The following is a 20,232-nucleotide window of genomic DNA, read 5'->3' on the forward strand; positions in this document are numbered from 1 at the left end:
CCGTTTATTTTAAAAGTCTTTGTTTTAAATTATTTGTGTTTTAGAATCGTTTTTGTAGCTTTAAAAGTTTATGATGTAATCGCTGGATTTGTTGCTGCAGTGTTTTACAAGGAGCGACTGCCTATCTGACCTCCTCAACCCAGTTACCTGGGCAACACGATACACCTTAATTAGACTGGTTGTCAGACTTTCTAGCTTCTAACTATTAAAGATGTATATATACCACCCGGGACTCCCAGGAGCAATAACTTGATATGCTTTTTGCAACACATAGGACCTCGTTACGACATAGATGGTCACCCATCTACGGACCGACAGTATCAAGCGAAGCTTAACCAGTGATCGATCAACTTGTGCAGTTAAAGCTTAGCTACGAGATTCTCTTTTTGACGTCACAACAAAAAAGTGAGAAAATATTCAGACGTGTAAAAACAGTTTTAGCATAATTTTAACTACTGGATATTAAACCTATAAAATTGTAATAACTATGAAGTTAAAGTTAACGTTCGTTTGGAATACTAATTGTTTGGAAGTTAATCGGCAGTTAAGATAAATAAAATTTGAATTTTTAAATAATGCAGTTTGCATTTTTATGTTGTTTTCTTTTGGGGAATGTTTGTAGTATAAGTTATTGTAATGATGAAATTGTTACTTTTTTTATTTCATTTCAAAAACTTATTTAGTACTTTAAGTGTATATATATCTAGGTTTTAAATGTATTAGTAATAATTGTATACACGGTGATTTTTTAGTCGTCTTACAGAAGCAGCCCAGTTCATGTATCCGACGTAAAATACCCCTAGGCGCGATTATTTTTTTTTTTATCATCAACTAAGATAATAGGTACGAAAAAAATGAAACAAGAGAAATCTGAAATAGCCTGTTAAAAATGATAAAAACGTCGCCGCCTGCGTCCCTCACCATTGCTACAAGGCTCGGACCGCACTCGCAACAGAGCTGTGTTTCTAAAAAACTACGAATTGTATCATAATATTGAATACAAATTGCATTTTAAATTTATTCAAATCTCATACATACCTATTTTTTTATCATGAACGTGTTGTAGTCATTGGATACATGAACTGGGCTGCTTTTGTAAGACGACTAAAAAATCACGGTGTATAACAGAACCTAATAAAAAATATGTGTAAAAAAAATTAAAAATGCATTTAATTGATTGCGAATGAGTATGGAAATAGCTTTATTTAGATCTTATGCGATAATTTTTTTTTCTTAGTCTGCGTTTTCGTGCATGTGTTTTGATTGGCCAAAAATCCAGTGAAATATTTTGATTGTTTCTTTTTTTGTTTTGCAATGTTCTGGTATCATGAGAGTAAAATCAGAACTCTATTATTGTGGCTGCCCATTTTTCTGTCACCAGGGTGTGTCCTGAATCGCAAGACGCCATTTTTTTTTCAGATGATGAATCCTGTTGTTGCCGTTACAACAAATTTCGAGCTTGACGGTTGCCACAGTTATGAATTAGCCGGTTATAAGCTATTTTGCGGACCTCTTGTCAGCCAAATGATTTTTTCTTTATTCTATTTAAAATTCTCAGTATCGCGAGTGTCGCACTTAATCTACGGGTTAATTCAAAATTTTAGCTATTAGCAAACCAAATTTTATCGACATCGTCCAAGCCATTTGGGCGTGAAAATCTGACCCACAAACACACACACTCACTCACAAACTTTCACATTTTTAATATTAGTATGATCCGTAACAACCACAATAGCCTTGTAATACACAATGACATAGTTGTAACAAAAATCAATGATTGTATACAAGTTCGACCCCCGGGTTCACCCCTCGCCACATTTTATGACATTGCTTGCATTTTATTGCAGTTTCCTCATGTTGGACTGATGTATGTATTATTGGTTATATTTTTGTTTTTCTCTTAAGGGACAAGATTATTATTTTTGATCCTAACGATATAAGTTTTTTGAAAATGTTCAAAGGTTTTATTTAACGCCTTGAAATTAACAATTAAAATTAACATTATGTGGATGGTAAAGTGTTTGACACGAAAACTATGGAAGATAAAAGCATGTGTATTGGTTTTAAAACAATATCTGTCTGTATGTGTAAAAATGAATTGCTGTTCGTTAGTCTCGCTAAAACTCTAGAACGGTTGAACCGATTTAGCTAATTTCAGTCTTGAATTTTAATAGCAGTCCAGGGAAATTCATTTGATACAGTAATTTATAGTCTAGCAGTGATCCTGGAAACGGAAACTAGAATGCTGCTGCTAGAATAAACTGTGAGGATTGAAATAGATCTCGATCTATTTCAATCCTCACAGCATAAGCACTTATGAAGCGGTGAAGCGTGGGCGAAACTGGATGTTGTCCACTGTAATCTGAACTTCAAAAAGTTCTTCTAAAAGACTAATTTAAATAAATGACTTTTGGTTTAGATTTGATTTCATTGTTTTCATTTAAGAACAATGTTTTTTTTTATGCCTGCACGGATAGCCGAGTGGTCGAGGTCACCAGCCAAATCCATAAAGTGCGATGTGTTGCAGGTTTTATCCACGTAGTTAATATTTATCGATACCTGATTCGATCGACCCATGATTGCAACAAACATTCATAGATCACACAATTATCTGTGAATACTTGTTCTGAGTCTGGGTTTCTTTGTGCCTATAACAGAATATTATTTCATTAAGCTACGTGCAATATTAATCCTGTGCAGACGAAATTGCGGGTACCAGCTCTACCAGCTAATCTATACTAATATATAAAGCTGAAGAGTTTGTTTGTTTGTTTGAACGCGCTAATCTCAGGAACTACTGGTCCAAATTGAAAAAAAAATTTTGTGTTGAATAGACCATTCACCAAGGAAGGCTTTAATCTATAAACCATCACGCTGCGACTAATGGGAGCGAAGGTAGAACGGAAAATGTGAAAAAAACAGGGCAGGTATAAATCATAACTTATATCTTCCACCCACGGGGACGAAGTCGCGGGCAACAGCTAGTCTTTTATGAGATGCAAAGCATATACAAGTATTTTTTGCAAAAAATACAGTTACATCCAAAGAAAAATCTTTCAAAAAGCAGAGAGCATTACGTAATATTCGCAACACGTAAGTATATGAAGCTCTGCCTCCCAGAGGAAGGTACGTAATGATAAATCTTAAGAAACCGCCAATAAAATGTCCAACTTACAGGATCAAACATTCATGGGGATATCGATTTTTCGGTTTTCTCGGAGTGTCCAATCGTGAGATAGAGAACGCCCACTTGACGTTACATGGAGTTAGGAAATGGATGAGCAGAGATGATGGTTAAAGTAAGAAAGGTACGGTCACCCGACTGCCGTAAAGGAGGGTTGTGATATAAGGATATTCCTATATGATGCAGGCTTGCATAGTCGGTTCTGTGACATGAAAATATGTTATGTATCGTTAGATATATCTGAACTTGAATAATGAAAGGTATATCAAGTTTATGTTTATTTTATTTAGATAGATCTATATTTAGTGGTTTCTTAGGTTTGCGTGAATGTTAGACATTGAAATGAAACTACTTTTACGGATTTTATCGCGGTTTAATTTTAGATTTTAGTTCCCGACGTTTCGACATCTTTGCAGATAACATGGTCACGGGCAGACTGAGGTGGCGTTCGTCTTGACAGAAGATGTTGCTCGTTCTACCTTCATATTTTAATTAATTATTTGTGGTCCGACCTACGCAGTATGAGCTCACTGTGTCTTGATGTCTTGCAGCGCTGCTCTTGAGTTTGGCCTTGAGTTTATTTATTATTGGATCCCAAGTAGGTGATATCTTCCAGCCATCTTCTCTATTGAACTAAAATCTAAAATTAAACCGCGATAAAATCCGTAAAAGTAGTTTTATTTCTAGATCTATATTTTTTAGCTTCGATTCTAACAGTCTTTTATTTAGTTTTATCTGTCTCGTTGTCTGTCTGTCGGTCATGTAAGTTTAATTTGGCCATTTTCCCACCTGACAATACATTATCATGATATGATATCTGTCCAAATTCTGCTATGTACAATGGCCGATCAAAGCCGTGTTGGTAAAATGCCAAAACAACAATTGTAAATTCATTGTATTGACCGTGAGTGTTCCACTTTATACTGAATCTCAATTATAAGAAAACACCATAGAGCTCGTTTCCATCAAAAAAATAAGCACCATTATATTTAATTTTCTTAACATGGCCAGCTAACGTGATTTGTAAAACCAGTGAAATAGGATTATCATAACATTGTGAGTTTACAGTGGTAACACCGTTCATGAGCCTGGTGACAGATGGATAGACAGACAGCAGAGCCTCAGTAATAGGGTTCCATTTTTACCCCCTTGGATACGTAAAAGAAATAAATAAAACGTTTTTTGTATAATAGGGATGATGACTGGGTATAAAAAGAAAAAATCTCATTAGTCCCTCAGTTAGTTATAGATAATTGAAAAGTATGTGTCACGTATTTTTTCCATTTTCAGAAAAACTAGAATTGACAAAGATTAACTGCTTTAAAGTTTAGGAGAGGGGGGCTTGTCACGTAACGATAGAGTAAAATTTATACTCAATCGTGACGTCACGCGTAAGTTTCCTTCACTGTAATTTGGTCAATTTATGTTTGCGGGACAAATTAAAAAATAAATATCCATTATTATACAAAAAACTCCAAGACGGACACTGCAAAAAATATTGTCGTCATCCCTATTCTAGGTAAGTATTAAAAAGAAACACACATTTTTACAAACGAATCACACTCATCATATTTCCTCAAAACAACAACCTCAAAATTCCCCAAATAAAATGCCGCCTCCACAATTTCTCTCCTCGTTGTACCATCACCACGCCCACATTACAACCCGCCCATATGGGGCGTGGCGATCGCAACAGCCTGATAACACACAGTCAGGACACATAGCCAGACTGCCGGCTTTGTCTATACCCAGACAGTTTTAAAAAGTTTCCCTAGCAAGCTATTATGAGGTACATTCATTTGCAAAAGTGCAAGAAAAATAAGCTAAAATGTATCGGAAAGTATAGTCAAATGAGTATGAAAATTTGACGTAAAATCTACACTATTTATTAAAAAAAATAATCTTCGGAATCGGTTTATAATTAGCTGAAATATTGCTTGTAATAGGCAAGACCAAATTAAAGTAAAATAACAAGGATTGGAATACTTAAATGATACAATGGTTTACTCACGCGTATTTATCGGGATTGTCCGACTAGATTTTTGAGTTCGATTCTCTTGCCCACCGTTGCATCAGCTCATAGTTAAAACTAGTCGGGCTATCATTACAACGCATGTTTATTCAAGCATATTAAATGTTTTAACAAAAACAAGCTCCTGTATTTTAAACCATCTTTTACATTGCTTTGGAATTAAACTATTGAAAAACATTTTAAACGAATCTAAGATATACGGTGTTTTCGTATGCTCCTATGGCCACCTTCCAGTTCCACCATCAGATCAGCTATATATGCCATGTCATAAAATGGCTTTGTCACATATACATATGCTGTCAAAATTTGAGGTTCATCGGAAACCGGGAAGTGTACAACATTTTTAGAATAAAGAAAAACGTGATCCTGTTCTCAAAGTTGTTTCTAGATACTTATAAAGAAAGGTACATTAAGTGACATTTCTTTGTAAAGCAGCATAAGGCCCAGAAACGGATAAAAAAATACAAGATTTGATAACAGGCAGACAATGGGAGAGATAAAACTATATAAGGGCTTGTGACATTGCAGAAAGCAATGCATAATTACACTACAGTACAAAAAATCCCCCCGTTTTTAAATCATTTCATTCAAGTTTTATCAAAATCGGTCTAATCGTTTTTAAAGTTGTAAATTGCATTGTCATCGGATTTGAAGCTACCCTGAAAATTTCAGCCTGCTAGCTTATCAGGAAGTGCCTTAATATTGAGTTGCAAAAATCCAATCGGAACGACAAACAAACAAAAAAAGTGACATTATAAAAACGTGGGAAAACGCGGAAGAATTCAAAACCAAACGTTTTTATTTCAAGTAGGCCGTTTTAAATGCAGTTTCAAAACATTACAATGATGACTCTAGCTGCGCGGTTCTTAAGTCATTCTTATGGAGAAGAACCGGCAAGAAACTCCAGTCGTAAGTCGCGGGCAAAGCCTAGTTCTATTTAAACTAAGACTGTTGCGGGTAACTGTACGGTGAACTACACCATTATTGATTCACTTCTGAACGTAGTTTAGGTAGCCATAGCAACGGCTGCAGAATAAACAATAGCTAACTGAGACATTATTCATAGCACAGCATACCTGCATTTTGCTATAGCCGGTCTAAACTTACAGAAAGAAACAAGAGAATGCATGGATAGCCGGTATAGATCACCACGCGAAAAACAATAAGCGTATACTTTAAATAAGTTAAATTAATTATGTTTCTTTAATGATAAGTCCTCTCCACTGACATTTATAATTTTTATATTTGCTGTGCCCGACAGGGTCCACGATTGTTACCTATCAAAAAATGTTTACCACCTAAGCCTACATTGTGGAATGCAATAAAGAATTGAATTGAATTGTGTGATCTACGAATGCTTGTCCTGAGTCTGGGTGTCTTTGTGCTTGTGACTTGAATGTTTGTGAAATCTATAAGGCATAAGGATTTAATTGATAACTTCGAGAGTCGTTCGAAAAAACACATCGTAATTATTTTGTTCAAGCTATAGTGTGATCTATATACATTGGAATCAAATTCGTTCATTTATTCAGTATTCATTCATTCAACTATTCATATTATTCTAGTAATATTACATAAGCGAAAGTTTGCATGTATGGATGTTTGTTCCTCTTTCACGCAAAAATCACTTAACGGATTAAGATGAAAATTGGTACAGTCATAGATTATAATTACGATTAACATAATATGCAATAGTTTTTATCCTGGTTTTATAGTTTAAGTCCGGACAACAGCTAGAAATATTGTAAAGCATGTTATGATAGTTAAGCGCGGGCAATTCAAATGAAATGAATTGTAAAAGACTTTAAATTACATTTGCTTAGTGTTCAAAAACCTAGACCTTAAAAAATAATTTAGAACATTAAAATTACACTAAGATCCTACCAATTACAAACCCGAAAAACTCTGAAAACACAATAATTGAAACTTAATAGCGTCACAATAAACAACGTCTGAACACATTAGACCCCCATTCGTCGAACCTGCACCCTTGAGCCTAGGGGTCCGCAACTGCACTTACTTTACGACTGAACCATAAGGGGGAAGGCAGGACTTTAATATTTTATGCAACTGCCAACGACTTTTACGGTCTAAGCCAAGAAGGAGGTTGGTCACGGTAAGTTTGAGATGTTATTTTTTCTTGTTATTGTTGAAAAGCAATATGAGAAACTGTTTGACGAGTTTATTTAATTTATTAATTTCAGGTATACGTAACAGATATTATATTAAAAATCTTCTCTTTTTTAAATATAAAAATGAATTGCTGTTCATTAGTCGAAAACGGCTGAACCGATTTGGCTCATTTTAGTCTTGAAATATTTGTGGAAGTCCAGGGAAGGTTTAAACGGTGTGGAAATATGGAAATATTACAAAAGATGCATTTTTGCCTGCACTGCTATCGTCGACTGTAGGCAGGCAATAAATATATTATAATAGTTTCACTCGAAACTGCTCCTAAGAATATGGACGAAGCATGATAATTAATGTTAAAATAACGAGACATAATCTAAATTATTAACTAACTAAACAATACATTATTAATCACCTCATTAATTTGACATAATTTGTAACTGTTCTTCTTAAAGAAATCAATTCGCGATTGAATACGACTAACAACAATATAGTAATTCAAGAAATTTATCTAAATAACGGAATTTATAGATTTTTCAATCAAAATCAAACTGAAATTTTTCAAAATCACATTAAGTTTCCTAGCAATGAATGTCTTTTAATAAATATACATTTTTTTAAGAACTTACAGTTTAATAAAAAAAAAAAAATGAAAAAATACCTTCGTCACCCGAAAACCAATTATAAATCTTCAAGAATATATTTATAATAGAATTATGGAATGTGTGTCTAAACATTTTTGACTTATTAATTTTAATTAGTAAAAAATAGTTAGGTTGTTATCACACAATTGAAACATGAACGTAATAAAAAATACGATACTGCAAAAAACCTAATAATTTTTTTAAAACTGTTCAACTTGGTCAAAAGGGAACAAGAAAAGGAGATTACCTTTTGGATATCTATCTTTAAAAGTTGCGGAACCCATGTGGCCAATACATTTATGAAACAAAATGAAACTTTTTATACTGGAGTTAAAAGATTATGGAGTACTTTCTTTTTAGGGATCCTTATCCAAGGGGTAAAACGTTAGCGTATTATTCAGACTCTGTTTTCTTCTGTCCGTCTGGTACAAGATTGTATCGCATAAATGAATCGTCACAGACTGTTAATTTTTTTTACAGATGATGTATTGGTTTTGCCGTTGTAACAAAACTATAATCGATACTAATATATAAAGCTGAAGAGTTTGTTTGTTTGAACGAATTGAATCTCAGGAACTACTGGTTTAAATTGAAAAATTCTTTTTGTGTTAAATAGAACATTCATCGAGGAAGGTTTTAGTCTATAAACCATCACGCTGCGACTAATAGGAGCAAAGATACAATGGAAAATGTGGAAAAAACAGGGCAGGTATAAATCATAACTATGTCTTCTAACCAAGTGAACGAAGTCGCGGGCAACAGCTAGTAAAATATATACCGCTGTTTTTTGAGGTTCTGAACCCAAAGATTAATACCGATTTGTGTTGCTCTTCTGTTTGTCTGCCTGTGACCAGACGCTTTCCCCCTCATGTTTGTTTTTATATACATATATTATTATTATTTTTCTGTTACATCTTTTTCTTCATGTTATTTTAGTCTGTTGTGTTATGTATGCGTACAATGTTCGCAATAAAACACTTTCTTTCTCAAAAATCTATTATTATTGCCGCCATAACTGCAAATACAAAAAATTGAGTGTTCCAACTTTTCTTAAGCACTGTTTGTGCGATGAGCACGACCATTTGTTCCGTGTCTGGGTGTAATTTATCTATATAAATGTATGTATTTACAAATATATTTTAAGTATGTTTATCAGTTGTCTAATACTCATAATACAAGCTTTGCTTAGTTTGAGACTGGCAAACGTGATAAGTTGCAGTTTTAATACATCATAATGATGCGGAACCAATTGTTCACAAGACTGATTCGGACTTTACCACTTTACTCGAAGCTTTATATTTGTAATAATATTTTGTAGATCTTAGAAGTAAAAGAATTTGAAGTAAATTGATATTACTTTACTTAAGTACGGAGTTCTTCGGTTTTACGCGTTCTTTTAAGAGATACTTTTGTAGTAAATTGGATTTTTAAGATTAATTTTATTATTTTGTGTTTAATATCTACGTATCTATAGTATGGTTGTAAGAATAGTCATCAAATCATGTGAAATCGACGCCCATCGATCACTAATTTTCGATTTGTCTGATTTTTCAACAGACTTTCAGAAAAAGCTTTTCAAGTCGTTTCTTTATTTCTTTTTTCTTTTCTTTACAACCTCAGAATTTCGTACTTTGGCGGATTTTAGTGACTCTTTTAAAGTGTTATAGCTGTTATTGGGTCCTTTAATTTTAATCCGGTTTGTCTTCTAGTGGTTTTTACTTTATGACCATTTTTTCAATTACTTTTTTCTAACAGTCGATGATAACAATGCAGATAAAATGAAATTCTTTTTGCTACATTCAATTTATTATCCGATAACTCCTGGGCCAAAGTCTGTACCCTCTGGGTCACATCAAACATAAAACGGCGACGAGGACGGCCTCGAATGAGATGGCGGGACGAACTGGATGCGTACCACAAACAGTGGACGGCAAAAGCAATAGACCGGACAGAGTGGAAGAATCTAAGGGAGGCCTTTGCCCTGCAGTGGGAAAGTAATGGCTGAAAAAAAATATATTATCACCAAATCAACCTTTCCACAACTTTTGCGAATATTTCAAGACTTAAATAAGGCAAATCGCTTCACCCATTCTCTTGTTTAGCTAGACTAACGAGCAGCAATTCATTTCAGTAAATAAGAAGATTGATATTACTAAAAATAAATAATACGGTATACTTTTCAAAATGGTGAGATTACCGTTATACCCTCACATAAAAATCAATTCAATCGTCTTTAAGATGAATCGGTTTTGGATCAGTATAAAAACGTGAAATGTAGGGTTGGTTTACATGTTGTTTAAATAATAATGTAATTTCTTGAAATTGCAATTAAAACCAAGTCTTTCGTTAGCAAAACAGATTTCAAAAATCTGTCAAATGTCTGATGAATATTTATTGTCTGCTTAGTACGAAATAATAATATAGTTTTCTTAGAATGACATTCGATCGACTTGAAATAAAATTAATGAACTAAACTTGATGATATTTCATGGGACCAAAATATTATCTGTTTGACTTTAGATAAAGAAGAATAAACAAAATCGGTTTATACAGTACGAAGTTTTGAAAAATACAGACGGATTGAGAATCTCCTCCTTTTCCGAAGTCGGTGGAAAATCGTGCATTCAATAGGAGTGATAACTTAAAATATGTAGTTCACCTGTTGGTTTGGTGGTTAGAGGCCCTGACTGCTATAACGGAAGTTGTGGGTTCGATTACCGCACAGAACATTATCTGTGCAAAATATCTTTATTGTGTTGATTGAGTAGTTTACAGGTTTTAGATAATAAAACAGTACTACAATCAGCCCATTTAGGTATACAATAATTAAATCCCAGTCGGGCAGATAAATAATTAGTTAATAAATTAAAATTTATTATTGTATATTAAAATGTAGATAGTTTTCAGTCTCAGCAGTTTCCACAAAAACCCACTTCATGTGAACCAAACCTTATGGTAGTTTATTCGGCTCACGTATTCCTCCATCTCTACCATTTTCTACCAAACCTACCTGTATGTTTATATGTATATATATACAAGTATACCGAGCCGACTGTACGGATAGCATCAAATTTAAATATACATACAGAATGTACGTGCGCCCTCATTATTGATATACAGGCTGTTGTTTTTTTAGAAATGAATTATTTTTGAGAGTAATTGCAGAAAGAAAATAATTACCGTAGATTTGTTGTAGATTTTATTTGTTAGTAAATGTTTACGATGTTATTTTTCGCGCTAGACTTGTGAATATATTTTTTTACGATTTTTTATAACCCTAGTTCACATAAATACTTAGGCCTTTGTTTAGTCCTTGCTACCGCATTAGGTTAAGTAACCTGTAATGGTAGATTAGTGTGATAATTAAATAAATAAATAAATAACTTTCATTTTACCTAAAATTCAAAGTTAATGTTTCTAAATGGACATAAATTTTTATGCTTCTTGTTTATTAACTTAATCCTGTCGTAAGTATGATACAAATACAAAGAAATTGCAACTTCCTAATCGATAAATTAAAATGTAAATTCTATAAATGTGAAATTAAAAATAAAGCATTTTATAGAAATAATCTACAAAAACTACTTTCAAACCTGTTATTAATCGTTTCTATAAAAAAATAAACTTTTCTTTAGTAACCCAAACAGATAAATTTATGTTACAAATAAAACATCAGCCTGTATACAGCAGGGTTGTAAGCTTGTATCGAAAGTAACCAACGCGGTAAGTGCTGTATTTTGTACGAAAATTATAGCATTCGTACTGTATAGTGATGGGAGTAGTCGATAAATATTATATCGATGAATTCCGGATTGACGGCTTAAAATGAAAATGATTGTCAATTTTTCTTTGCAACTGGTATTTTCATAGGTAAACGACAACGTACTGAGTTTATAAATAAGTTTCTATTACTTAGATGACAAAATAAATAGATAGGAAAATATTTAAAAAAATTAAATGTTTATTGATCAAATATCTTGTTTGATATTTAATGTAATACATGTAATAAACATTAAAATAAAGTTAAACAGTGACAATCCAGAAAATCTACAGTTATTCTAATTCAGTTTACCAAATAGAATCTCATTAAAAAATATCGATAGAACACAAAATTGAAAGGCACAACACTAGCCTAATAGTCGCACCAAAGTGCAGTCTCGACGTCATAATGTCGATAATGTACAGCACTAATTACCGTATACAAGTCGCAAAATATCGATAAGACATTTGTTACATCACTATTAGTCTGGCTGCCTTAAGTTGCTTTTAAAATATAAAATACATATTTTATGACAGGTCCTAATGGAATAGTTGTTTAAAGTCTTATATTTCATTCTGGAGGTTACAAGTTTGAGTTTACAGATATTTAATGATAGTTTATAAATGCCCACTGTTGGGCACAGGCCTCTAATCATTTAAAGAGAGATTGAGCATCTTTGATCACTCTGGCTCATGAAAATATCAACAGATGTATCTGTAATGATAAAATTAATATTTTTCTCGGTATTTTACCACTATAAATCAAATGACAGCGTCAGGATGGCTGGACCAAACAAAATATATTTTTGGGACCATGTGCACTATTTAATATCCATTTTCTATTTACTACCAATAGTTAAATATTTGCTACACATCTCATTTGGTCTTACCATCCTGACGCTGGCAATCAAATACTAAAAATTATATTTTTTCAGTACATAAGTATCTATCTCATTTCTCTTTACTTTCAAAATCCCATAACTGAACATTAATTTCAGTACCTTACAAGATGTACCTACCCACTAGAGTGTGCAGGCTGTAGGCAAGTCCCAGGACTCGTCCTAATGTCTCGAGATCGCGTGGGAGTGAGCTATAAACATTTATCAGGCGCTCTTAGGGTAGGGTGTCTGTTGTTTATGGGGAGACATTCCTGATATTATAAGAAATTGTTTTGTGCTTGTGTGATACTTTGTAGATGGAGACGCTTGAATATTATTATGGGTAAAATAAATAAATGATTGTATTATTAATGAAATAAATGTGCAATTGTTTTACCTACTCTTTGTTAAAGCTTCTGGTTTGGCTCTTGCTTAATTATTCTGATCAACTTTATGTACCTACGTTTTAGAGCTGATTTTTCAATCGCCAGATAACTTTTATTCGACGGATATGTTTGACTTTTATATAGAAAATATGTCAAACGGCCATATTTATTCCTCAGATATAAGTTATCTGACGAGTGAAAAATCGGGCCTTAGCGAAATAAATAATTATTATTGTTGTTGATTTGCAAAATACAAAAATAACTTCTAAGTTCTGAGTTTAAAGTACCATAATACAAAACCAAACAATTTTGACATACAATTTCGAATTTTCCAAATGACCTCAAACGGCTCAAACACCACACTTTACTATAACAGTACTTCACCAATATTCTGCAGCTCTGTCTTTCTATCTCCGAAAACCATGGCCGCCCTATTTTATGTGCTATGAAACGTCTCAAATGGCATTTAGGCAGACAAGATGGCATGTTATCCCGTCAACTGAATTACAACAACATAACTCTTTAAAATGTTATTTATTTTATATTTGAACTATTCTCGTGTCAGCTTAATGGATTAAAAACATTTCTAAACACTTTTTTATAATAACTTTCGTGAGGCGGATTCATAGGTATTTATTTAATAACTGTTTTCTTATGCGTATTTATCGGGATTGCGATTTTAGGCGTGAAATTTCCAAATCAGAAACAACTAAAACAAATAAAGTTGTCGAATCAAAGACTTTCTTTTCTATTCTTTTCTTTTTATGTACTTACTTAAAATGACTCCCGCATTAAAGAATTTAATCTTTGTTGTTATTCATCTATGCAGCTGTCGTCGGGGAGTTTCACAAACTTTCAAGGCACATGCACATAGACAACCCAGGACAAGCATTCACAGATCGCACAAAATTAAATGCTCAAATACTTGTACTAGGCGAGGATCGAACCCGCGACACGTCGAGCACAGCAGGTTTGGCGTGGTGACCTCAACCACTCGGCTACATACAACTCTGTTGTCTTACATCACTTAAGAAACACAAAATGGCCGCAACTGATTCCATTTAAAGCAATAATACTTCAACAAAAAGTTAACAAAACTATAAAGTCCACTATAAACATTTTAATCTCACTCGCAGACATACTAGTTAATAATACAAGGTTCGCCTGCATTTTATCACCGGAGCAGTTTGGAAGAATGAAATATTAAGCGAAACACTTTTACGATATTACTGCACTTTATTGCAGGACTCGTACAAATGTATTAGTTCAGTCCCGAAGGGGTAGGCAGAGGTACACTGCATTTGAATGGACTATATTTTTTGGTGTTCAACAATTTGTAATGTAAAATGTCTGATGGTAAACTTATATAATACCTAATAGAAATATCAGACTGTTTTGGGTGGTCATTATATTTTCTCTTTAGTTGCAAGTTTTGCTTGAAAACTGAATAAAAAAGTTAAAAGAAAGTCAAATAATAAAATCTAAATAGATCAAATAAAATCTGTTGAATTGCAAGTCGGACTCGCATACGATCGGTATACTTAGCATGCGGTGGTCATCGGTCACGATCGGTGTTCGGAATCGACACAAAAGTGATAAAAATTGGACGCCCATCAAATTTATGGTCTTACCAACCGTTACTTCACCTTATTTTTTTGTTACTAAAGCTACTCGAATATATCATGGTTTTGAAATAACTGCGGAAGATGAAGCTACGTAATTAAAACACAAAACAGAAATACAATTCATAATTTTTATTTCATCTGTCATCGCATAAATCCTACAAATAAACTACTACAAACAATGTCAATAGAAAAAATGGAATATTTTGAAAACATTCACAAAGCCACAGTCGATACGAAACTAATCGTCTTCTTGTTAATGTGAACACAACTCTTCTGTAAGAGGGACAAAATGAGAAGTCTTCTGGGAGAGAAGAAGAAGAAGTCATAGAAGAAATAATGCCTTCTGTAGCAGAAGCAACATAATGATACGTCATAACGCCAATTTAGGTTGGACTACATGCTACTAGTCCAAGACCAGTCCAAAAAAGGAGAATGGTTGACCTGATTGTATACTTAAGAATGTCTATGCGTATCATTGGAGTGGCAAAGGGAATAAAGTAGGTCCCATAGGAATATCACAATATTTTAAAGATAGAAAGCCATGACGTCGAACGGAATTAAAGAATAATATCCCGATTAAAAATAACCCCATCCCAATTGCTTCATGCGTTTAGTAGCTACGGTATTACAGACAGAAACACAGATACACACATAGCAGACTAACTTACAAAACCCCTGACGCATAAAGAGCGGCCTTATGAGTCAAGGGTTAAAAAAAAGATAAATACGCCAAAAGTTTACTCCCATATTAAGATTTCTTTCAGATACAATCTGAATTAGGAGTGATGGAAGTACGAAAGGAATATCCTTTCCACAGATAAATATGTAACTGCACAACTAGATAAAACCATCTCTTTCTACTAATACAATGATGGATCAAGATCAGATCAAATGTGAACTGAACTACCACAATGTAAAAATCCATACAAATGCAAAAGAAAACCATCCAAGGTTAATAAGAAACAAAATCCACGACAAAGCGATAGAAAACCCACCAATATTCAAAAACTCAAAACCAACATGTGATGTTCGCAAAAACGCTATTCATTGCCGTCTTATAAGGATACACAACAAACTACGTGTGAGCAGAAACGGAAGTGGACTCAAAAGCGGTGTTATCATCCTTCTTATGAACATTCTTAGCTGTCGCATATTTCTTTGCTTCTGCCACCGCTTTGTAATAAACGTCTTTTAGATTCCTTCTCACATCTTTAGAAACCTTTTCTTCAAATGCTCTGTTAATGAGTTTATTAATTGATTTGTCTTCTTTAATCACTTTTCGTTTATTGTCAGTTATGGGTACAGCATCATCAAAACTCGCTGTGGTTCTTGTATGTTTCTTGCCGAAGTTTTTGACGTATTTCTGGGGTTTTCTCTTACGACGCCGTTTGGTGAGGCGTGGTTTGATTGTTAGGTCTCGCTTGTATCTCATTTGGTGTTGATGTTTCTCGAAAAGCTGTGGGAAAAGACGAGATATAGGTTAATCTAGACTGCTGACCTTGGACTAATTTAATTATCTAATAGATATGCTGCAGCATTCTTAAACGCTATCTTTTTTGCTTCGGTTCCTTGATGCTTATCAAATTATGTTCCTACGTACGGATATGACATTTAAAATAAACGAAGTTACAGCGTTGTATGCTGTAGAATTTATTGCGCAGTTTCGTCATTACACGCAGCGCACTTTGAATGCGGCGAAGGATGAGCAGAAACAGGGTGATGGTTTATATTTTTATAATAACTATCGTGAGACTGATTCTTTATTAAATGATGTAACAGTTTACTCACGCGTATTTATCGGGGTAGCCCGACGAGTTTCGGACCCAACCGGAGTACTTAATCATGAGCAGACGCGGTGGGATCGCAGTTCGACTCGCGATCCCGCCTAGTCGGAAACTAGTCGGGCTACCCCGATAAATACGCGTGAGTAAACCGTTACATTATTTAATAATGGTTTATATTTATTATGACGTTTAAAAAGTCCTTCTTTCTAGACTAACTTGAATTAATGGATTTTTATTTCAGGTACAAAAAGATAGGTTGTAATTTCGGTCGACCAAGTGATTTTATTCTAGGCCGTCCTAACACTAATTTAACCTTAAATAGTGAAATACTTACACTATATAAATCATAGCCAGATAATTGTTTGTTCAGGTATCGCATCTGACTCTCCAAGTAACTCTTAACACCAGTCATTTTGCTCTGAAAAATGAAAAGACAAAGCATTTGACACGTGAAATAAACTGTGCTATACTGTTCTGATAACTTTGCGTAAAATTATGCGTACGTACAATGTATTTAAATTAGATAAAATGTAAAATGTCCTCCACTTGTATAATAATACTCGCTCTTCGCACCAGCCACAGATCATGATAAGGACTCAGGACTAATCTTGCGAGGATTAATATAAAATGGTATAAAAAAGCCATTCGAAAAGGACAATATTCCATCCATCATTCCATCATTTTTCAAACCTACTTGACGAAACGTTTTAAACCCACAGTGAACCTAACAATCATATTGAAACTAGCAAATATAGCACGGAGAAAATAAATATTCTAAATACATACATATTATAAATAAATGCCACCCAAAAAGAACAAAATTAAATGATCATGCTTATCACACAAACACAAGTCCTGGATGGGAATCAAACCCTGAATAACAGTCAGGGCCACTGACCACTCGACCACCAGACCAACAGGAGAGTCATTAGCTGTCCTTGATATTCCTACCTTCTCCTCATCAGACATCTCCTCGTAGTGGTCGAGCAGGTCCTGGACGGAGTGGAGAACGTCCAGGTAGTGGATCCTCAGATCACCACTACCCAGCTTCTCATTGAAGCCGATCGTTTCATAGTCCGGGGGCTGATCGTTTGGTCGCTCTGTTGGAAGGAAAATACCAGTAATATTATTTTAAAGAACAATAAAATAGCTATTAAAATTTTGTAAAAATACTAGGAAACTATCAATTGACGACGTAATAACACTTTAAAAAAATATATACCAATGTTTTAAATGTCAAATTTTTGGTTTTATAGATTTGAATTGCGTTGTCATCGGGTTAGAAGCTAGCCTGAAAATTTCAGCCTGCTAGCTTATCGGGAAGCGCTTCAAAATAGAGTTGCAACAAAATTGAGTTACAAAAATCTGATCGGAACGACAAACAAACAAGAGAGTTTATAAAAACGTGTTTTTTTTATTATTAAATAAACAAACAAGTAGTCACCGCCATTTGGAATAATATTACATTCTAAAACTACACATTGGATGTCTAATGGTCCTTCTTACCATCGGATGGAATCTCCAACTCATCAATCAGGTCATCCTCTTGGTAAGGAGTCTTGTATGTGAGGGCATCGGTCTGGGCCTCCTGAGCCTCCTCCTTAGGAACCGTCAGCCATTCCAGGAAGTTTTGAAGGTCTGATGGTAGCTCTGGGGTAAAGAGAAAATAATTTATTCAGGGCTACTGCTTTAAAATTTTATATCTATATCATTGTTTTTAGATGTCGCTTTGCGCTCTTTTTATTTTCACTATTCACAAATAAATTTCTGATTCTCATGCTGATTCTGATTCTTGAAAAAGCAAATATTACAAATTATTAAAAATAACTGATGCCAAATTATAATTTTTTATCGCGATTTACAAATCACTACTCTACCTATGAAATCAAAATCCACTTAGTTTATTTAAGTGACCCTACTAGAGTGAAGCTCTTTTAAACGTCAAAAAAAAAAACGTGTGGACAGCACCATGTTTCGCTCATCCATTACCGCTTTCTAAGTGCTATCAGGCAGTGGGTGATTCCAGACTGTCAAGATGATAAATCTACAAACAATTCTATATTAATGGCCCGATGGACCGATGACCTAAACAAAGGTATGTGGCTCGGACTAGATGCCGAACTCAGTGGATCGTATGTTTTAAGGCAACTCGAGGGAGGCCTATGTCCAGCAGTGGACTAGATGCGGAAGGCGGAGGACCGGGTGTTGTAGAGCAACTTGGGGGAGGCTTATGTCTAGCAGCAGACCTCGATAGGCTGAATAATTGATACTAGGAGGATAATATAGTAACCACTTACTGGTACAAGTCTTCTGCTGAACCTGATAGTCCACCAGATCGGTCAGCAGTCGGACCAGCTGCTGCATCAGGGATGTCGCTATCGAACCCTGTTTACTGTCCTCTCTCACTGCAGAAAAAATAATCATTAAGAATAAAAAGTGTCTAAGAACGGTTTGATTACACTTTTCAGAATCTGTCAACCAGTTTTGGATCTGATCGAAATTACGAATAAGACGAAATTTTGCTGAGAATTGGATTCTAGTCATATCGATGTATCGCTCCCGAATCTTCTGTACGTCAAATTTCATGAATATTGTCGGAGCTGTTTACGATACTCAAACATACATACATAAAAGCTTCTTTAAGAAATAAGATAACATGATAAAGGGCGCAAGTCTGTGCCCTGTGGGAGCACACTGTACCAAATGATCACAGCTATTGCTTAAACAGGCCAATAACAATTCCTCTATAAATATAAGTACACATCTTGTATGCAAACTAAAACAATCGGACATCAGAAACTTGCATTGAAACATGGAACGAAAGGCCTAAGTATGTTTGACAGTGTAAAAAGCTACATAAAGATCAAAACCTTCAATATTCCTTGACAGCTGCACCGCTCTCGCTGCCTTCTTGCATACATCCTTCATGTTAGCAGTTAGCGATGTAAATATTAATTTCTGTTCATTTTCAATGTCGTCCTGTGAATATAAAAAAACCTCTTAAATAACCAGTCTTCATAATAAACCGATGTCATACAACACTTTTCAAGTCAATAAGGTTGAGATTTGCTTGATACTAATGACAAGCAGAAAATTTGGAGAGAACTATACCCTTTAGAACAGTTAATTGCTCGTCTAATAAGAAATACAGCAAGCTAATGACTGGCCTGATAGTCTAGTGGTAAGCGACCCTGATTGCTATTCCGGGTGTCGTGGGTTTGATTCCCAGGACAAATGTTTGTGTGATAAGCACGATCATTTTTCCTGTGTCTGGGTGTAATTTATCTATATTATTTATGTATTACAAATAAATAATTATGTTTATCACGTATCTAGAAATCATACCACAAGCTTTGCTTAGTTTGAGACTAGGTGGCGTTATGTGAATGTAGTAGAATATTATAATGATGAGACCAGAGCCTTTAAAGATAATATAGACATTAATGAAGAGAATAAAATAGAAATAAACTCACATCTTCTCTGTCATCAGTACTCCGCCTGGTAAGTCTGTCAGAGATTCTTTCGTATAAATACTTGGGATACGTTATCAATCTGCAAGTATTATAAGTATTGATGTCACGAATATTTGGCTAATATTAGGCCTGATAGTAACTATCGTGAGAATGATTCATTATTAAATGATGTAACGGTTTACTCACGCGTATTTATCGGGGTAGCCCGACTAGTTTCGGACCCAACCGGAGTCCTTAATCATGCGCAGATCTCGATCCCGCGTAAACCGTTTCATCATTTAAAATTATTAGGCCTATTTTATGTACCATTCAGCCGAATAAAGAATATCATGGCATG

The 20,232-nt window shown here is 34.4% G+C and overlaps 1 protein-coding gene across 5 annotated transcripts in view; it reads right to left on the reverse strand.

Annotated features, from left to right (window-relative positions):
• Positions 1-15,545: 15,545 nt before the first annotated feature.
• The window catches only part of LOC113500123, a 30,143-nt gene continuing 25,456 nt past the window's right edge, over positions 15,546-20,232 (reverse strand). For 4 of the 5 annotated variants that reach the window (XM_026880800.1, XM_026880799.1, XM_026880801.1 and 1 more), the window contains 7 exons: positions 19,896-19,974; positions 19,293-19,401; positions 18,720-18,827; positions 17,929-18,072; positions 17,374-17,522; positions 16,757-16,840; positions 15,546-16,094 (listed from right to left, as the gene is read on the reverse strand). In XM_026880800.1, coding sequence (XP_026736601.1) covers positions 15,714-16,094; positions 16,757-16,840; positions 17,374-17,522; positions 17,929-18,072; positions 18,720-18,827; positions 19,293-19,401; positions 19,896-19,974 — 1,054 coding nt within the window. In that variant the 3' untranslated portion in view covers positions 15,546-15,713. Of the gene's footprint in view, positions 16,095-16,756; positions 16,841-17,373; positions 17,523-17,928; positions 18,073-18,719; positions 18,828-19,292; positions 19,402-19,745; positions 19,975-20,232 lie in introns of those variants that run through there. The other variant, XM_026880802.1, reaches the window with a different exon arrangement.

Source organism: Trichoplusia ni, chromosome 13 (assembly GCF_003590095.1).
Source record: "Trichoplusia ni isolate ovarian cell line Hi5 chromosome 13, tn1, whole genome shotgun sequence".
NCBI lineage: Eukaryota > Metazoa > Arthropoda > Insecta > Lepidoptera > Noctuidae > Trichoplusia > Trichoplusia ni.